We start from the raw sequence: 19,263 nt of genomic DNA, 5'->3' as shown, positions 1-19,263 counted from the left end.
GATAGACCAAGTGTCCATAAATAGGAGCTCCCTGCTGGAGGCAACACAGGACAAATGCTGAGGGATAGATTCATAAAGGATCTGAAGGAGAAGATAAAGGCATTTAAAAACCTTTATGGGTAGACAGAGCTAATATAATAAAAGTGACAATTCTACCTAATTTTGCTTATTCAGTGCCATACCAAGCTACCAAAAAATTATTTTGTAGAGCTAGAAAAAATAACAGTTCATCTGGAAAAACAAAAGGTCAAGAAAGGGGAATTAATGAAAAAAAAATGCAAAGGAAGGTGATCTGGCTATACCAGATTTAAAACTATATTATAAAGCAGCAATCATCAAAACTATTTGGTACTAGCTAAGAAATAGAGTGGTGGATCGGTGGAATAGGTGAGGGAAAGAAGACATAGTAGTAAATAGCTAGTAATCTACTGTTTAATAAACTCCAAAACCCCAGCTTTTGGGATAGGAACTCACTTTGACAAAAACCACTGGGAAAACTCGAAAGTAGTATGGCAAAAACTAGGCATAGACCAATATCTCATACCTTATACCAAGATAAGGTCGAAATGGGTATGTGATTTAAACACAAAAGGGTGATGCCATAAGCGAATTAGGAGAGCAAGGAATAGTTTACCTGTCAGATCTACGGACAAGAGAAGAATTTATGACTAAACAAAATAGAACATTATAAAATATAAAATGGATAATTTTGATTACATTAAATTAAAAAGGTTTTGCACAAACAAAACCGATGCAATGAAGATTAGAAGGAAAGCAGAAAGCTGGTAAACTTTTTACAGCCAGTGTTTCTGATGAAGGCTTCATTTCTAAAGTATATAGAGAATTGAATCAAATTTTTAAGAATACAAGTCATTCCCCAGTTGATAGTCAAAGGATATGAACAGGCAATTTTCAGAGGAAGAAATTAAAGCTATCTATAATCATATGAAAAAATGCTCTGAATCACTACTGATTAGAGAAATGCAAATTAAAATAACTCTAAGGTACCTCACACCTCTCACATTGGTTAATCTGACAGAAAGTGAAAATGATAAATGTTGGAGAAGATGTAGGAAAATTGTAACACTAATGCACTGTTGGTGGAGTTGTGAACTGATCTAGCCATTCTGGAGAGTAGTTTGGAATTATGCCCAAAGGGCTATAAAACTGTGCATACCCTTTAATCCAGCAGTATCACTAGTAGATCTGTATCCCAAAGAGATCATACAAATGGGAAAAGGACCCACATACAAAAATATTTATAGCAGCTTTTTTTTGTGATGGCAAAGAATTGGAAATTGAGGTGATGCCCATCAGTTGGGGAATGGCTGAACAAGTTGTGGTATATGAATGTGATGGAATACTATTGTTCTATAAGAAATGGCAACCAGGCAGATTTCAGAAAAACCTGGAAAGACATGAGCTGATGCTGAGTGAAGTGAGCAGAACCAAGATAATATTGTAAGGAGTAACAGCAACCCTCTGCGATGAACAACTATGATAGACTTAGCTCTTCTAAGCAGTGCAATGATCCAAGACAATTCCAAGGGACTCATGATGGAAATTGCTGAGCACATCAGAGAAAGAACTGTGGAATCTGAATGCAAATCAAAGCATACTATTTTCACCCTTTTTTTTTCTTATAGTTTTTCTCTTTTGTTCCGAGTCTTCTTTCACAACATGACTAATGTGGAAATATGTTTAACATGATTGTACATGTATAACCTGTATCAGATTGCTTGCTGTCTTGGGGAGGTGGGAGGTAAAGGGAGGGAGAGAGAAATATTTGGAACTCAAAATCTTACAAAGATGAATATTGAAAAACTATCTTTTCACATGATTAGAAAAAAATACAGTACTATTAAGTAAAAAAAAAACTTTTATTTTAACAAGTTTGTTATTCCTGAAAAAAGGTAAATAAGGGACCATTAACAGCTACTGGCGCATCTGCCCACTTTCTCATTTATATAAAATTGCTACAAAAATAATCCATGTATACATTGAGGTCATTTCCAATGCATTAGTAGGAAACAGGCTTTCAGAAGTAGCATAAATAATGCAGAAAATTCAAGGTCCTACTGTGTTTATTATTTGATTGTAAAAAGAGCAAAACGTTGTCTTAAAGTCTGTCTTGCAGATGAGGAAACAGGCAAAATGGATTAAGTGACTTGCCCAGTATCACATAACTAATCTGAGGTCACATTTGAACTTGGGTCTTCTTGACTCCAGGCCTGGCACTCTTCACTGTGCCACCTATCAAATCAGTTTCTTGTTATTCAATCATACCCTACTCCTTGCTCCTTCCTAACTTCACAATGACTTGAAATCTCAACACCCTTCTGTATTTTGTCACCGCTTCAATCTGAGAATTTGTTTTCTTGAGTATACATGTCATTCAGTGGTTAGAGTGCTGGATCTAGAGTTCAAATCTGGCCTCAAACACTTACTAGCTCTGTGACCCTGGGCAAGTCACATAGCCTCTGTCTGTCTCAGTTTCTTCATCTTTAAAATGAGAATAATACAAGTTCTACCTCCTGGTGTTATTGTGAAGATAGAATGTAATAATATTTGTAAAATGCTTTGCAAAAGTGCTATTTAAATGCTAGCTATTATTGTTATCTCTCAAAGTGGGGGAAGAGGCAGAGAAGGTAGGTATTTGTTGATTGAAAAATTAAAATTTAATTTATATAAAAAAAGAAATGGCCAGTAGGCAGTTGGCAATACAAGACTGAAGCTATGGAGAGATTCTAGGTTAGGTTTATGAATCTTGGAGTTAAGAGAGATGATAATCTATGGAAACTAATGAAGTCACCAATTGAGAGTGTAGGGGAAGGCCTAGGGGAGAGTACTGAGGGAAAACTGTCCTTCAAAGGGGGGATATGGATGACTATGGAGTGCAGCTTCTAAATCTTGCTCATACTGCTAGGGCTCTGAGACATCCCTCATCCTGTCTAATTTGTACCCAGATGACCAGCAAACTGTGTCAATGGCCTGAGCCTTAGTCCCCTAAGCTAGTCAAATTTTAAGAACCATTTTAGTTCCTTTTAAGGAAAAACTAGTTTAATATGCATAGGGATACAGAAGTAAGGCAAAAACAGTCTCTATCCTTGAGGAATTCACATTTTAATGAGAGATACACCATGCAAATATATGTAAATATAAGGTTTATACCAAGATAAATTGGAGGTAATCTCAGAGGTAAAAAATACTAGCATTAAGGAGGTCTGGAAAAGGCCTCCTGTAGAAGGTAGGATTTGAGCTGAGACTTGAAGGAAGATGGGATCTAGAGACCAGGGAAAAGAGCATTCCAGACTTGGGGAACCAGTGAAAAGGTACAAAGTTGGGAGATAGAGTGTCCTGTTCAAGGAACAGAAAGAAGACCTGGGTCATAGAATATATGGAGGAAAATAAAATATAAGAAAACTGGAAAGGTAGGAAGGGGCCAGGTTATGATGGCCTTTAAAAACTAGAGGATTTTATATTTGAACCTGAAGGTAATAAAGAGCAGCAATAAACGCCAATAAACTAGAGTTTATTGAGTAGCGGAGTGACATGGTCAGACCTGCACTTGAAGAAGATTGTTTTTTAGCAGCCAAGCGAAAAATAGGTTAGAGTAGAAAGGAACATTGAGGCAGGGGATCAGCCAGAATGCTGTTGTGATGGTCCAGGTGTGAGTTGATGAGGGCCTCCAATAAGGTGGTAACTATATCAAGAAGTGAGAAGGGGATGTATACAAGAAGGTAAAATCAACGGGACTTGGCAACAGATTGTATATGGGGGTGAGTGGGAATAGAGAGCACAGGATGACACAAAATAATATAACACCACCCTGATGAGAAAATGAAGATCAAAAATCCCAAGCTTCATTTCCTTTTAGAAAGATCTTATCTTGGATCTGAAACATCTTTCCAGGTGGTGGCTAATGTGAAATCTTTGTAACTAATTATGGATATCTCAATATAAAGAGGTGAATATGGGCCGGAGTAGCACCAGGAACATCCAATCACAAGGCAGATGACAATAACAATTTCTAAATAGTCATAGATCCCTATCATAGAACTGTCCCATACCAGTATTCAGTGGTATTTCCTGGTATTTCCTGATTCTCAAGCCAAGACCTCTCCTCCCTTGGGATGCCTATGGAAAGAGCGATAGAGTACCAAATCTGTCCCATTAGAGGCCTCTGAGGGAATGCCCTCTTTCTGCAGGAGCTGAGGAGACACTTCCACCTCTCCCTTGTTGCCAGAAAGCAAGCCACTATGAAGCAATGCTGCTCCTTGTTTCTCAAAGCCCTTGCTGTCAAGGAGTTATCCAATTATTGCCAGACATTGCAGGGGCAGCAGTATGGCAGGGGCCAGTCAATAAGCAGAAGGTTATAGTGGGCCTGCGTTTGCCACCACTCATGCCAGTGCTTATTCTGCTGGAGCCTGGGTCTCTGCCCACTCACCAGTTGCTGGGTCCAAGCATCTCTTCCCACTCGGACTATCTATTCCACTGCCTGTTATTCCACTGCCCACTCTGCTGGCCAATTGCTGCACCCTTCTGAGCTTACTGGGGTCTGAGCACTGTGTCAGGTGCTCTCACCCCCCCCCCAACCTAGGCTCTGCCTGTGCTGGCATAGGAAAATCACCACTCCTAGGAACTGACTCTGCTCCCCATGCCAGGGTGGAGCCTTGCTACAAGACTGAGTGATGTCCTGACACTGTTGGGGCCTGTTGCTTTAGCATTGGCCAAACAGTGCCTCAAACTTGGCTAAAACGTTACCTTGGACTTGAGCTATGTTCTGCCTGACGCTACTGGGGCCCAACCGGAGGAGCACTGCCGCAGTCCTGGCCTGCCAGTGCTCTCCTGCAGGGGCTATTGCTGGGGCAGAGCCTTGTCATGTCCCTGTGCCGCTAGTGCCCCCTGTGCTGAAGCAGGAGTGCTGGGATGTTATTGCTCTTGCTGGAGACTGACTCTGCCCTCCCCGCCATGCCTTCTTGGATGCTGCAGCCCAGAATGGCACTGCCCCAGGCTAGTTCACTATTGTTGATGAAGTCAGGAACCATGCCACATGGTATGGCTCAGGCATCTCCAAGAACCATCTCCAATTGATTCTATCCAATCAATCCATACCTTGGGTTCCTCTTCCTGTTAATGGTCACCCTTTCCATTGTAGGAAATTCCTTCACTAAGGAGCTCTGACATCTCAAAACTCAAAGCTGACTTCAAGGCTAGTAAAGACCAGGTTATCTATGTTCAGGAAATGAGATAATGATTGCCACCACACCTAGAATATTGTATTTAGTTCTAGGAACCACAGTTTAGGAAAGACTTTGATAATCTGGAGTGTGTGCAGAGGAGGGCAATCAGAATTTCTAAGGACCTTGAGTCCATGTCATGTGAGGATCAATAGAAAAAGCTGGTAATATTTAATCTGGAGAAGACTCAGCAGGGAGATGACAGCTGGTTCAAGGGCTTTCATGAGGCAAAGGAAGGAGGCTTGTTTTGTTTGTTCATAGAGGGCAGCACCCAGGAGCGATGGTGGCAAAGAGGCAAATTTTGATTTATTGTCAGGAAAAAATTCTTAGCCTTTCAAGCTATCCAAGAGTGAAATGGGTCGCTTTTGGAGGGTTTTCCCTATCCTCTCCTCCCTCATTAGAAGTCTAAAGCAGATGCCAGATGACCAGTTGTCAGTTATGTTATAATGAGGATTCTGTTTTGGGCAAGGATTAGACCCCTTCCAACTCTAGGATTCTGTGATTCTCTTTATTGCGATGACACATGGAATAGGAACACGTCTTATTTCTCTACTTACCCTGTGGAATGTTAGGATGGAATCTGGTAACGGTTGACATCATAATTTTGAAAATGTAGCATTCTCCACATACAATGCTTTTGTTTAGTGGCAGCTTTCACTACCAGAGAAGATCCCAAACCTTCTATCATTTTAGTCCTATAGAGTTACCTAAGGCTCAAGAAGTTAAGTGATATGTCCATGGTCACACAATTGACCTGTCAAGAGACGAGATTTGCTTGTAAGTCTTTATGACTTCGAGTATAGCTACATATCCAGGACCCCAAGCTGCCTACCTGATCTCTAGGTTACCAAGTAACCTCGGAGAATAATAACAGCACCTATAACCCAGAGGTTTGGGGAGGATAAAATAAACTCTTTGTAAAGTGCTTTGCAAACCTTAAACAGCTAATAGCTAGCAATATAATAGGCTAGCTATTGCTACCATATAGGGCGTCATATGTGCCAGGCACTGTGCAAAGCAGTTTACAAATATTATCTCATTTGATCCTCACAGTTGAGGAAACTGAGACAAGCAGATTAGGGTCATTCTCAGATTCTTGCCTTAATTAGCACCATCCTTTACAGTTTAGCTAAGTAATCACCAGAAGAGACTCTGCTTATTGCACTTAAATGTAAAAAAAAAAAAGACTAGCCTATTCTATGTGGTAAGACTATGAATTTCATGAAACACATGATAAATGGAATTTTGCCTTGTTTTCATTTCTTTCACTTGCCTGATCTTGTCACATTAGCTATATGTATCTTTCGATGTAATTTCGTTTTTTGTTTAAATTTCCTTTTCTGGAAATTAGTATAATAGCATCTCCCTTCTCTCACATAATTATTGTGATGGTAAAATGATCTTTATTTTATAAAGTATACAATATTTTATAAATGTTATAATAAATCCCAAGGATTGCAACAGAAAAGGTTTACTAGTTAGCCTTGAATTAAACAGAAATTACTAAATTTCTGTTACCTGAGCACTTAAGGTAACTGAGAACTTCAAGGTATAATGTGATCTTAAGTTATACATTTCAAAATTTACAAAACATTTTCTTCATAATCACTCATTCATTCACTCCTTAAACAACTCTGTGCTCTTGGCTTCCCAAGATCCATAAGCTAATTCCTTCAATATAAGAAAATGATGTGATTTTGTCAGTGGAAATGTCATTTAAGAAGAAACATTACTGACATATGCTAAGGACCATGAGAGCTTTCCATTTGATTTGAAGTTGCAATCTTCCATGTGTTATCTTCTTCACTAGAGTAGGAAGTCCTTGAGAGTGGGGATCAATTTCCTTTTTTTTATCTTTAATTTGTATCCCCAGTGTTTAGCAAAATATTTTTTTTCATTCATTCATTCACACGTGTTCATTTATTCCTCTGAGGTAGGTAAGTACATAATATTGAGCTCAGGATGGGTGATGAAATGAGCTTCCCAGAATCACACAGCTCTAAGTAGTGCCTAAGGAAATCTGTAGTATTACTGTAAATATGAAGCTATATGTTTGGTAGGTACTAATGCATAGGGCCAGTCAGAAAACCTTTCATTTGAACTGTGTTTTAAATTATAAAACATTAGTCTACTTTACTGTCTCAATAAGTACAATAGGGTGAAAGTCTTTATTTCTTTATGTCTGAAGAAATTTCCGTCATAATATTTGAAGAGTAGTGATTACTGAACTACTTTAGTTATAGGATCGACCTGGAAATGTACTGCCTTTTAGAAGTAAATCCCTTATGATCTTATTTTGCTCTTTTGTCTTTGATAACTTGCTAATATGATTTGAGTGCAGAAACTGAAGATACCTTTGTTTGAATGAATGTTCAACAGTTAAGCTTTTTTAAAGGTTGTTTTTGTATTTTTTCATCTTTGTGAATTTCCCATCTTATTTCTTACATCAAAGAAAGATAGTTTCAGAAAGATTTGAGAGTATTTATTCAAGCAGTTGATGCCTTTTTTCCACTTCTTTGGTCATCCCTCCTTGAATGTTCTAAGCTTACCCAGCCATTGTGTAAAAAGAGAGTTCCTTAAATATGAAATTTTGTCATGCAGGTGTGTTGTTACATGCTCAATAAGTGGCTTTTTAAAATAAATGTTTTTATTTAATTTTATTTAAAGTGTTTTTAAATAAATGATAATGATTCATTTTACTGGAATGGTGATGACATAAGACAATATGAGTATGACATAACTTAATAGTGAATATAGAGCAAGGAAGATTTGTGGTCAAAAATCTCCCCTCTGACTTGCAGGAAGACAATGGACCAATCACTTAACTTAGTGGAGGGACTTTCCATACTCATTTAAAGTATTGGGATTAGCTTATGCAGTAGTAATTCATTATATTTTTTTTAAAAATCAGATTTCCTCATTCTTTTTCTTACTTTACAGTACCACTTTGCTTCAAATATTTGGCTGGAACAAATACTGAAAAAAAATACCCAGTAAATTAAGAACAGCCTTTTATTTGGGTCTACTATTCAATACAGTACATCTTCAGTACAAGTAATAAATCAGAACTAAGGGCTAGCAATACTTATTTTCAACTGGCTGTTCTAACAAGACATTTTACATACCATCAGTAACTACACTGGTCTGAAGGATGACGACTTGTCACTTTCAAGTAAAAGAAAAGCTTGAATTCTTTCCTTCCTTTCTGAAAACAGTGTGGTACAAGTTGACATTAGACAGCCGCTTGCAACCCTCAAACACTTTCACATGATAAATGTAAGCTTGATCATTGCCAGACACAGAAGTTGAAACTTTTTTTTATCCAAATTCCAGCCATGAGTTTTTCTAGAAGAGCTTTATTTCATGAAAGCCTGACAGATGCAATTTTTCAACACAATTTCTATTAATTACAACAGTATATCAGCTGCTGGAACCAATGAGCTGAGAAAGTAATATTTTTTTAAAGAAGGTACATAATTCAAGTGGTTGTACATTTTAGAACAGTTACTTTACTGTACACTTAACAGCAGTTATTTATTGGTAGCTTGTAAGTAATTTAAGATCAACAGAGAAAGTTAGGATCCCCCAATTTGTCTAATGAAAATATGCTCCATATGTCAAATATTATGCTAATTCTGTTTTTACAAAGTCAGAAAAGTGTGATTTCTCTCTCCAAGGAGAAAGATTTGAATATTTAGAAATACCTTAATTTTGGCTACAGGAATTGATTTTTTTCCAAGTAATTATTTTTGCTTTCCTTTGATTTGGTGATATGGTTTACTTAGTTGTTATTTTTGAAGAAATAATTCACCCTGATACTTTGTAGGAAATTTAACCAGTTTTCGCAATTACTATTGTCTTCCCAAAATGCTCAAATTCTATTTATTGCATATCAAAATATTAATGTGTTAGACTTTGATTATTACAGCATAACATTATTTAGGATGATCTTGCTTGCCAATTTTATATTTTCTCATTATAACATATTTGGGTCATATCTGATTATCTCTCATAATATATATGTACACATATATATATATATATTATATATATATATATATATATACATATATATATAAAGTCTTAAGCACAATAACTTTTAAAATAATTTACTGATTGGTGTTTTAGGAGTAGTTAATTTCTCATTATCCAAGCCAAAATGCACCTATAAAGCTTTCGAGTTTTTGTTTTCTTGCAGCACTTTTTTGCTATAGCCACAAAAGCTGTCAATGTGTCAGTAATATATTTGGCCTGCAATAATCATGTGACAATTTTTTTAAACTTCTGGTCTGTGCCAGAACTGATATTAGGAAATAATTTCACAGAAAAGAGAAATTAGAACATTTAATGGGAAGCTACAGGAATATGATTTCTAGGATAAGGTTGCCTCTTGTATCTGATTTAAAAAGCCAGAGGAATAAAGTGGAGGGAAGTTTTGGAAAGACCTATAATTAAAATTAAAGCTCAGTTGGCAGGAGTCAATTCCTACTTGTTCCATTCTTCCCATCATTGGTTTTAGATCTAGTGAATATGGTATTTCAGTTGTACACAGGAATACAGCATTTGGTCAGAATTATAGGTCCTTTGTTAGTGGCTAAAGGAGAATAATTGAAAACCAGGCATAGAGTTTCTGAGAAGAGCTTAAGAAACAATCTCATCTAGCTTGAGGGAAGGCTAGACATGGCAGTAGGTGAAATTCCCACAAACCAGAATAGACTTGAAAACATACAGAAAACCCTAGGTATCCTGAAGTAGCAGACCCTTAGTTATTGATATGCATGTTAATTTTCCCATTCTTGCCATGAGTAACACACTATTCTTATTCTTGGTTTCTTGGCATTCAGCATCTATAATTCTGGGAAGAAAAAGCTAGACATCATAATCACAAATAAGGTGACAAAGCTATACAAACTTCATTATACTGTATAATTTACTTACATTATTGTCCATTTTTTCTAGCACTTTCTATGTCATCATTCTTAGTAGAGATCATCCTAGGAAAAAACTAACCAGTGACATCATGCTGTTTTTATTAGGTTTTCCTAATTATCCAAATAAGCGCTCTCACTTTTTGCACAGAACAGTTACAAATAGCATAGGCAATCACTGAGTAACGTCATTGCTACAAAATTCATATGCTAAATTGTACCTTCTCTAGCATAATAGTTTAAATCTACCCTTTGAAACATTTTTCTGCATGTGCACAAACAAAAAGGTTTAAAATGTTAAGAATTCTAGTATAAAAATCATACATTACATGAAAACCCACAAACCATAAATACGGAAGATACATGCACAGAGAAGCCAGTAAAGCATAGAGCCTGTGAGATACTTAATTTTATTTGTATTCACTGTGGTATGACAGATGTCTTTCCTAGCTCAGAGAGGAAAAGAATACATTCCCAAGAAACTTTGAACACTGTCCACTGCATTGAATGAAATTAAATTAAAATGCTCACTGCTTATACAGACAGCAGCAAGAAAGTAAGCAAAAATCTTACAACACATTCCTTTTTAATAGATCAAAAAGGTTTTCAAGGCAATGTTATTATTATTACTATACCACAGTCCCCAGCATAACAGAGCTGTAATAGGAGAGTAAAGTGTGTAACAGAAGAGGGCTTTCATCCAGTTCGCTGTTTAGGTACTTTTCTTTTCATCACCCAATAAGTTCACGGTAGCTTTCTTGGCTGTTGTAGAGTGAAAAGGAGAGAACAGTAAATGATTTTGCCACACAGGATATGTGCCTTAGTTAGATAATAAAACTCAGATGATTATATTGCAAGTATAGCAAGACACAACAGTATGTGGTTAGGGCTAATATGTCTTGCAAAAACCAAGGACATTGATAAAATTCATCTAGTTCTAAACAACCCTAATAACACATTATAAAGAATTTAAGGACTAGAAGAGACATGAAGATGATCTTCTTCAGCCCACTTCTTTTAGGGAAGCCAGCTTTGAAACCATCCAAGACTACTTTTAATCTTATCTTTAAAGGTCTCAAAGAAACCAAAGTTGTGTGTATGAAAAAATGCTCTAAATCATCATTGATTAGAGAAATACACATTAAAACAACTCTGAGGTATCACCTCACACCTATCAGATTGGCTAATATGACAGAAAAGGAAAATGATAAATGTTGGAGAGGATGTGGGAAAACTGGGACACTAATGTGTTGGTGGAGTTGTGAACTGATCCAACTATTCTGGGAGCAATTTGGAACTATGTCTAAAGGGCTATAAAACTGTGCATACACTTTGATCTAGCAATACTACTCATAAGTCTATATCCCAAAGAGATTTAAAAAAAAATTGGGGGGGGGGCTAGGCAATGGGGTTAAATGACTTGCCTAGGATCATACCACTAGTGAATGTTTTGTGTCTGAGACTGGATTTGAACTCAGGTCCTTCTGAGTCCAGGGCTGGTGCTCTATCCACTGTGCCACCTAGCTGCCCCCCAAAGAGATTTTTTTAAAGAGGGAAAAGGACCTGTTTGTACAAAAATATTTATAGCAGCTCTTTTTGTAATGGCTAAGAATTGGAAATTGAAGGGATGCCTATCAATTGGGGAGTGGCTAAACAAGCTGTAATATATGATTGTAATGGAATACTATTTTTTTTTGCATTAAAAAAAGTTTTATTAATACTTTTTTATCTGTTATTTCTGAATATTAATCTTTCCTTGAAATGCAGAAAAGCAGTAAAATCAGCTAATTTAGATCTAAATCAACTAGATTATATTTGACAAAGTTTGCAGAATTTTGCCCTAGTGGTTCCTTTTTTTTAATTTTTTAATTTTTTTAAATTATAAATTTATTTATTTTTAGTTTTCAACATTCACTTCCACAAGTTTTTGAGTTCCAAATTTCTCACCCCTCCCCCCACCCCAAGATGGCATGATTCTGAATACCCCTTCCCCTAGTCTTCCTTCTCTTCTATCTCTCCCACCTCCCTTCTCTTATCCCCTTCCCCTTCTATTTTCCTGTAGAGCAGGATAGACTTCTGTACCCCATTTCCTGTATTTCTTATTTTGTAATGGAATACTATTGTGCTATAAGAAATAACAAGCAGGATGATTTCAGAAAAACCTGGAAAATTTTAGATGAACTGATGCAAAGTGAGCAAAACCAGGAGAACATTGTATACAGTAACAGCAATATCATATGATGAAAAACTGTGAATGACTTAGCTATTCTCAGCAATGCAATGATCCAAGACAGTCCCAAAAGACTAATGATGAAACATACTATCTGCCTCCAGAGAAGCAACTGATATTGTCTGAATACAGACTGAAGCATGCCTTCTTCCTTTTTCAAGTCTTTTTGTACAAAATGACTAATGTGGAAATGCTTTACATTGTACATGTATAACCTATGTCGGACTGCTTACCATTTCAGGGAGGGGGAAAGGGAGGGAAACTCAAAACATAAAAAACCCCCAAATGTTAAGAATTGTTTAACATGTAATTGGAGGGAAAATATTATATTTTTAAAAACACTATAAAGAAGAGGTCCAGAGAGCTACCCTGAGCAGCCTTGGGTATTATTGATTAAAGGATGAGGAAAAACTTCTGTTTGAGGGTTTTATGGGCTAATTTCTGTACAACTCCCTATCTATTTAAATAAATCTTTCTTACCTTCTTTAGTGAAGGCATCTGCAGTCTCTTTGGCTTTGTCTTTCAGATCCTTCACCACACTGTCCATTTGGGATTCGTGCTTCAGGAAGAAAGGGCGGATGACACGCTTGTACAGCATCTCCGCACCATTTGAAGGGCTGGGGGCCATACACCACAACAGGAAGCCACACTGTAGAGAGCCAAGAATCAAAATTAGTGACAAAGCTAGGCCAGCACAATAAGAACTTGTACCTCCTGCTGTCCGACACTTTTTCACATAATTCCCCAGTACTTGCATTTGCAGAAATATATTTCTAGTGTTTCTAAAAATATATATTATTATAAACAGAAAGTTGAAGTGTGAAAACAAGGATAATAACTTGTTCAGAAAAGAAAGAGAAATTAAAATCCAGCTGCTGAACTACTTTTAATGTAGATTACATTTCTAGTAATGACAATAGCAATTGTCGTTACTTTCAAATCACTGAAGTCAGCTGCAATAATATCCAGAACTAGAAAGACTGTTTCCAGTCCTCAAGGGGTTTATTAAAGGCTGTGTAGTTATTCTCTTCCTAATACCCCTAGTATGATTTTTATGATTCATTACACAGAGGAAAAGAAATCAACCCAAGGAAAAGTGAATAGAGGAATATTTCAAAGATAGAGAGGGGTGGGGAGCCTGCCCAATGTGACCTCAAGGCCTGCAGGTTCCCCTCCTGTAAGATAACATAAACAAGTCATCTGGGATTGGGCATTTGATTCAAGGTTCTTCAGTTGATTTCTTATTCTCCTAATAAATCTTTAAAGTCACTTTCCTTTTCTTTACCCATGTCAGAACAGAATTAAATATGACCCAGCTGCAAGGTAAGCAGTATAACCTTGATCTATAAGAGAAATTTGTTCTCAATAGTCATTTTGCTGACTTTTCCCTTTTGCTAGAATAATTAAAACCACACCCTAGCTTATATGTGAATTAGCAATAGTAATAATATTCTTAGTAACAAATAATCGAATCCTATGTCATATCAGTCTTAATCTATACCTTCAGAACTGTAGAATGGACCTCACCCTTCAACTGAAACTGCTTTTTCCAAAGTTACCAATGATCTCTTCATTTCCAGATTAAAACTACAAAATAAATCACCAAAAACAAAAACCAACTATCCCACACATTAAAGGTCGAGTGTTCAAAATATGTGTTATTTTGTTAACTTGTTAACAAACTTGTTAAAAGATTTGGAAATGGAACTGGGTGAAATATCCCATTTTCTCCTGCTCTGATGACTGTGTGTGTTTGTTTTTTTTCTTTTTTCCTCCTTTTAGATCACTGCATCAGGAAATCAGGTTAAAAAAAATCAATGGAAATTTGTAGTAGTAGGTGGAACTCTTGTAAGCCGTTCACTTTCTTGTCATGCTTCTAGTCAGGCCCTTTGCTTGTGCCCTGGTCTATGGTACCATTGGCTATTGGGAGGACACCTTGGTGGCCAGCAATGCCACCCAGTGCTATTGGAAGCTGGGGAACACAGCAGTGTTGCATCTTTGTCTCTGGTCCTGCAGTTTCATGAGCTTTTGGTCTCCTCCTCATTCCAGGAGGAGTCTTTGCCCATCATGCTGCTGCAGCACCTATACTGGTGCCATGTGTCCACCTGCCTGCTAGGCCATCAGAACGGTCAGTCAAGAGCTTGTTGTGATTGAATGGAGTCACGTCCAGGTTCTGGCCTTTCAGGACAGTGGTTATGTGGTTCAAGAGGTCAGTGAAGAATCCAGTCACACCCTCATAGCCTGGAAATGTGTTGATATCAGTGACTGCATGCTATCCAGTCTGATTGTTGATAATGATGTCGATCCCAAATAGCAACACACCAAGCAGTTGCTCCATGGCCTTGGAAATCTCCCTGAAGTCATCAGAGGCTTCTCAAACACTCCTATTTTGTCCAATGCTGGCAGGATGGAAACTGACTCTGATTTTAACATGTTATGGCTGTTGAAGAATATTGATTCTCTGTCTGATATTCCTGCAGAAAAGTTCTTCAAAGATCTCTCTGTACCATGGTGTAGAACTCACCCACCACAAACACCCTGTACAGGACAGAGTTGTTACTGATGAAATTCTGAATCACTAAGGAGGTTATGATGGCACTGAGGCCTTCCTGGCTAAAGATGATGGCCATCTCATAAGAACTGGTGCCAAGGGCCACTCTGATTTTGCAAATGAATGGGAAGGCCAGTCGTTTCTTCTCTAGAAGCTGCACGGTATCTTCTCCACATAAGGTTGTGAACTCTAGGAAGGGTAGGGAACAGATTTGTTTATCTTTCATGTGGTCTTCAATCTTTTGAGTAAGTTTGTAGGACTTGGATTGACCTAGAAGGCTCTTAATGGCAGGAAGGAGATCTAGGATGATGATCTCAGGGTGAGCATCAATGTATTCCTGGAATCTGTGAAGCAGCTCCAAGGACTGGCTATCATTCTGATCAGCCTCCAGGATAACATCAGTCAGTTTGTGTATGATCACATCCAGTGGGCCCTGCTCCTCAACTGGTTTGCTAAGGTTGAGCTACACAACTTTTATGCCCCTTTTCCTGCATAAGTTGGCAAAGGCCTGGAAATTGAGCTATTCTCAGCTGCCACCTCCTCCTCCTGCTACTGTTTCTTATAGCCCCACCCCCCTCTGCCTACCAGTACTAGGAGTGGGGTATTGATGGGGGACTGGGAGAAACACCCTCCTTCTGTGTGTGTGAGTATGTGCATGTGAGTGTGCATGTGTGTGTGTGTGTGTGTGTGTGTGTGTGTGTGTGTGCACAGAGCCCTACCTTCCAGCCCTCTGTAGCCTTTTTGGGGGCTGCCGCAGAGCCACCAGGCTGCTGGCTTGTACCCCCCTTTGATAAGCCTGACTCTAGGTTTTGTGACGTTGCTGTTCTCTACCTTTCTGACTATTCCTCAGCCTCTTTTATAGAATCTCGAACTAAGTCATGCCCACTAGCCATGTCCCCTTTGTTTTCTCTCTCTATCCCATTTCAGTTGGTGATCTCATCAGCTCTCATAGTTTCAGTTATTATTTCTATGCAAATGATTCTCAGATCTATATTTCCAGCCCTAACCTGTCTCCAATTTCCCATCTCCAAATGATTATTAGATATCTCTCTTTTTTTTTTGTTTTTGCTAGGCAATGGGGGTAAGTGACTTGCCCAGGGTCACACAGCTAGTAAGTGTCAAGTGTCTGAGGTCAGATTTGAACTCACGTTCTTCTGACTCCAAGGCCAGTGCTCTATCCACTGCATCACCTAGCTGCCCCAATTATTAGATATCTCAAACCAGGATATAGACATTTTACTCTCAATATGTCCAAAATGGAATTCATTATTCTAGGGTACTACCATAGTTTCTGTCATTCAGGCTTTCAACCTCAGTGTCATTCTCAATTCTCCCATTCTTCCCACCCCCATATCTATCTTGGAGGCTATGAAGTGGCTAAGATCCAGGAGGATAATAAAAAAAATGCTCCATTAGGGACATCCACATGAGCTCAGTGAATAATATTTGGACAATGACACATTGAACAGACTGCTGAATTATGCAAGAACTATTTGTGGAAACTAAAGAATGCTTTTTTTAAAGAAAAGTTAAATGTTATTATTTTCCATTAACAAAAATCAATTTTCTCTCTCTCTTGCCTCCCCAACAATTTGGAGTAGGGAAATAGAACCTTGTAACAGATATGTTTAACCAGGCAAAACAAATTCTAGCAATGGCTATGTCCAAAAAATATTTGTCTCATTCTTTACCCTCAGGCTATCACTTCTTTGTTAGGAGATGAGTAATGTGCTTTGTCATCAGTCCTCTGGAATCATGGTTGATTAGAGTTCTTAAATCCTTGAAAGTAATTACAAGATTTCTCAAGGAGCCTAGGCTTAGTGAATATGCAAGGAAATGGAAGAAACTGTGCAACATATCACTGCTGGTATGAAAATTTATCACTTATCAGATACCTAGCAAGATATGAATTCCAGTCATGGTTTCTAGATTTCTACACCAGTAGCTTGCTACCTTCCATGGGCTGAAAGGCAATAAATCTCCATACTGGAAATATCCTGGAGAATTCAACTAATACTAGAATCAGATTTTCATCGCAGACCAAACTATTGCCCAGGGATTACATCAATCCATAAAAATCTAAAAGCAATGATATAATAGACATGGCAACATAACATATTCAATTTCTAACTTATATAGAACAAAACATTTTTGAAATATCAAGGCCTACCAGAGAAGCTCAAACCATGTGGGAGGAAGAGTGCTTGCAAGGAGCCCATTCAGCTGCAAAAAAGGTTATTTTATATGCCTGTGCATATTTTTAGAATATTGAGCCTAAAAGAATAATAGCAAAATAGTCCCAGGATCATTTCTATATGAATACCATAAAAAAACATAAGAATGAGATAGTGCTTTACATACATTGTCTCATTTGATCTTTTTTGTATTTCTACCACCTAGATAACTCTTTGCTTAGCTCCAGAATTGAAAGCTACTCCTTGCTGAGATGGTATGTACCAGATGTACTGAGCTAGCTTATCTGCATCTCAAACTGGCATAGCTTCAGCAACCTTCTGAGACGTAGATTTGTCTATGGCTACCCGTGTCTTTCCTGTAATCTCTTTAATGACTTATTCATCAAGTCTTTGCAGGTCTGGGTCACCTATATTCATAACTTCTTTTTTTTATTAATTTATTTTGATTTATCAACAATCACTTCCATATGCTTTTGAGTTGAAAATTTTTCTTCCCCTTCCTCCCCCCACCCTCCCCAAGACGGCGCACAATCTGATATAGGCTTTACATTTACATACCCATTAAACATGTTTTCACATTAGTGAAGTTGTAAGTAAAAATTAAAACCAATAGGAGGAACCATCAGAAAGATGAAACAAAACTCAACAGAAGGTAAAAATAAGTGATAGCGATTCGACTCCCCATAGTTCTTTCTTTGGATGTGGACAGCATTTTCCATCCTGAGGCCTCTGGAGATGTTTTAGATCCTTGTAATGCTGAGAAGGGTTCGGTTTAACAATCTTAGTCATTGCATAACATGGCTGTTATTGTGTACAAAGTCCTCTTGGTTCTGCTTACTTCACTCAGCAGCATCAGACCATATAAGTCTTTCCAGGTTTTTCTGAAGTCAGCCTGTTCATCATTTCTTATAGCACAATAGTATTCCATTACATTCATATACCACAACTTGCTCAGCCATTCCCCAATTGATGGGCATCCTCTCAATTTCCAATTCTTTGCCACCACAAAAAGAGCTGCTACGAATATTTTTGTACATGTGGGTTCTTTTCCCATTTGTTTGATCTCTTTGGGATATAGTCCTAGAAGTATGCACATTTTTGTAGCCCTCTGGGCATAGTTCCAAATTGTTCTCCAAAAATGGTTGGATCATTTCACAACTCCACCAACAATGTATTAGTGTTCCAATTTTCCCACATCTTCTCCAACATTTATCATTTTCCTGTTTTGTCATGTTGGCCAATCTGATAGGTGTGATGTGGTACCTCAGAGTTGTTTTGATTTGCATTTCTCTAATCAATAATGATTTAGAGCATTTTTTCATATGACTATAGATGGCTTTAATTTCTTCATCTGAGAACTGTCTGTTCATAGCCTTTGACCATTTATCAATTGGGGAATGGCTTGTGTTCTTATAAATTTGTCTTAATTCTCTATATGTTTTAGAAATGAGGCCTTTATCAGAGAGACTGGTTGTAAAAATTCTTTCCCAATTTTCTACCTTCCTTCTAATCTTAGTTGCATTGGCTTTGTTTGTGCAAAAACTTTTCAATTTAATGTAATCAAAATTATCCATTTTGCTTTTCATAATGTTCTCTGTCTCCTGTTTGGTCATGAATTCTTCTGTTCTCCATAGATCTGATAGGTAAACTATTCCTTGTTCTCCCAGTTTACTTATGGTATCAGCCTTTATATCTAAGTCCTGAACCCATTTTGACTTTATTTTGGTATATGGTGTGAGATTTGGGTCTATGCCTAGTTTCTGCCATACTCTTTTCCAGTTTTCCCAGCAGTTTTTTTCAAAGAGTGGGTTCTTATCCCAGAAGCTGGGGTCTTTGGGTTTATCAAATAATAGATTACTATAGTCATTGACTACTGTGTCTTGCATATTTAACCTATTCCACTGATCCACCTCCCTATTTCTTAGCCAGTACCAAGCAGTTTTGATGACTGCTGCTTTATAATACAATTTAAGATCTGGAATTGCTAGGCCACCTTCCCCTGCATTTCTTTTCATTAATTCCTTTGATATTCTGGACCTTTTGTTTTTCCAAATGAATCTTGTTATTATTTTTTCTAACTCTATAAAATAATTTCTTGGTAGTTTGATTGGTATGGCAC

The 19,263-nt window shown here is 37.6% G+C and overlaps 1 protein-coding gene and 1 pseudogene across 1 annotated transcript in view; both read right to left on the bottom strand.

The window, feature by feature from the left end:
- Positions 1-8,234: 8,234 nt before the first annotated feature.
- LOC110223812 (receptor expression-enhancing protein 5) overlaps positions 8,235-19,263 on the bottom strand; it is a 43,137-nt gene continuing 32,108 nt past the window's right edge. Inside the window, exons 4-5 of the mRNA XM_021009506.2 lie at positions 12,879-13,047; positions 8,235-10,930 (exon numbers count right to left, since the gene is read on the bottom strand). Of these exons, the coding sequence (XP_020865165.1) occupies positions 10,881-10,930; positions 12,879-13,047 (219 nt within the window). The 3' untranslated portion in view covers positions 8,235-10,880. The remainder of the gene's footprint in view (positions 10,931-12,878; positions 13,048-19,263) is intronic.
- LOC110223813 (inositol-tetrakisphosphate 1-kinase pseudogene) lies at positions 13,055-15,463 on the bottom strand (annotated as a pseudogene).

This window comes from Phascolarctos cinereus, unplaced genomic scaffold, assembly GCF_003287225.1.
Source record: "Phascolarctos cinereus isolate Bilbo 61053 unplaced genomic scaffold, phaCin_HiC Scaffold_4;HRSCAF=312, whole genome shotgun sequence".
NCBI lineage: Eukaryota > Metazoa > Chordata > Mammalia > Diprotodontia > Phascolarctidae > Phascolarctos > Phascolarctos cinereus.
Note: the sequence above shows the minus strand (reverse complement) of the source record. Positions and strands in the feature narration are given on the sequence as shown.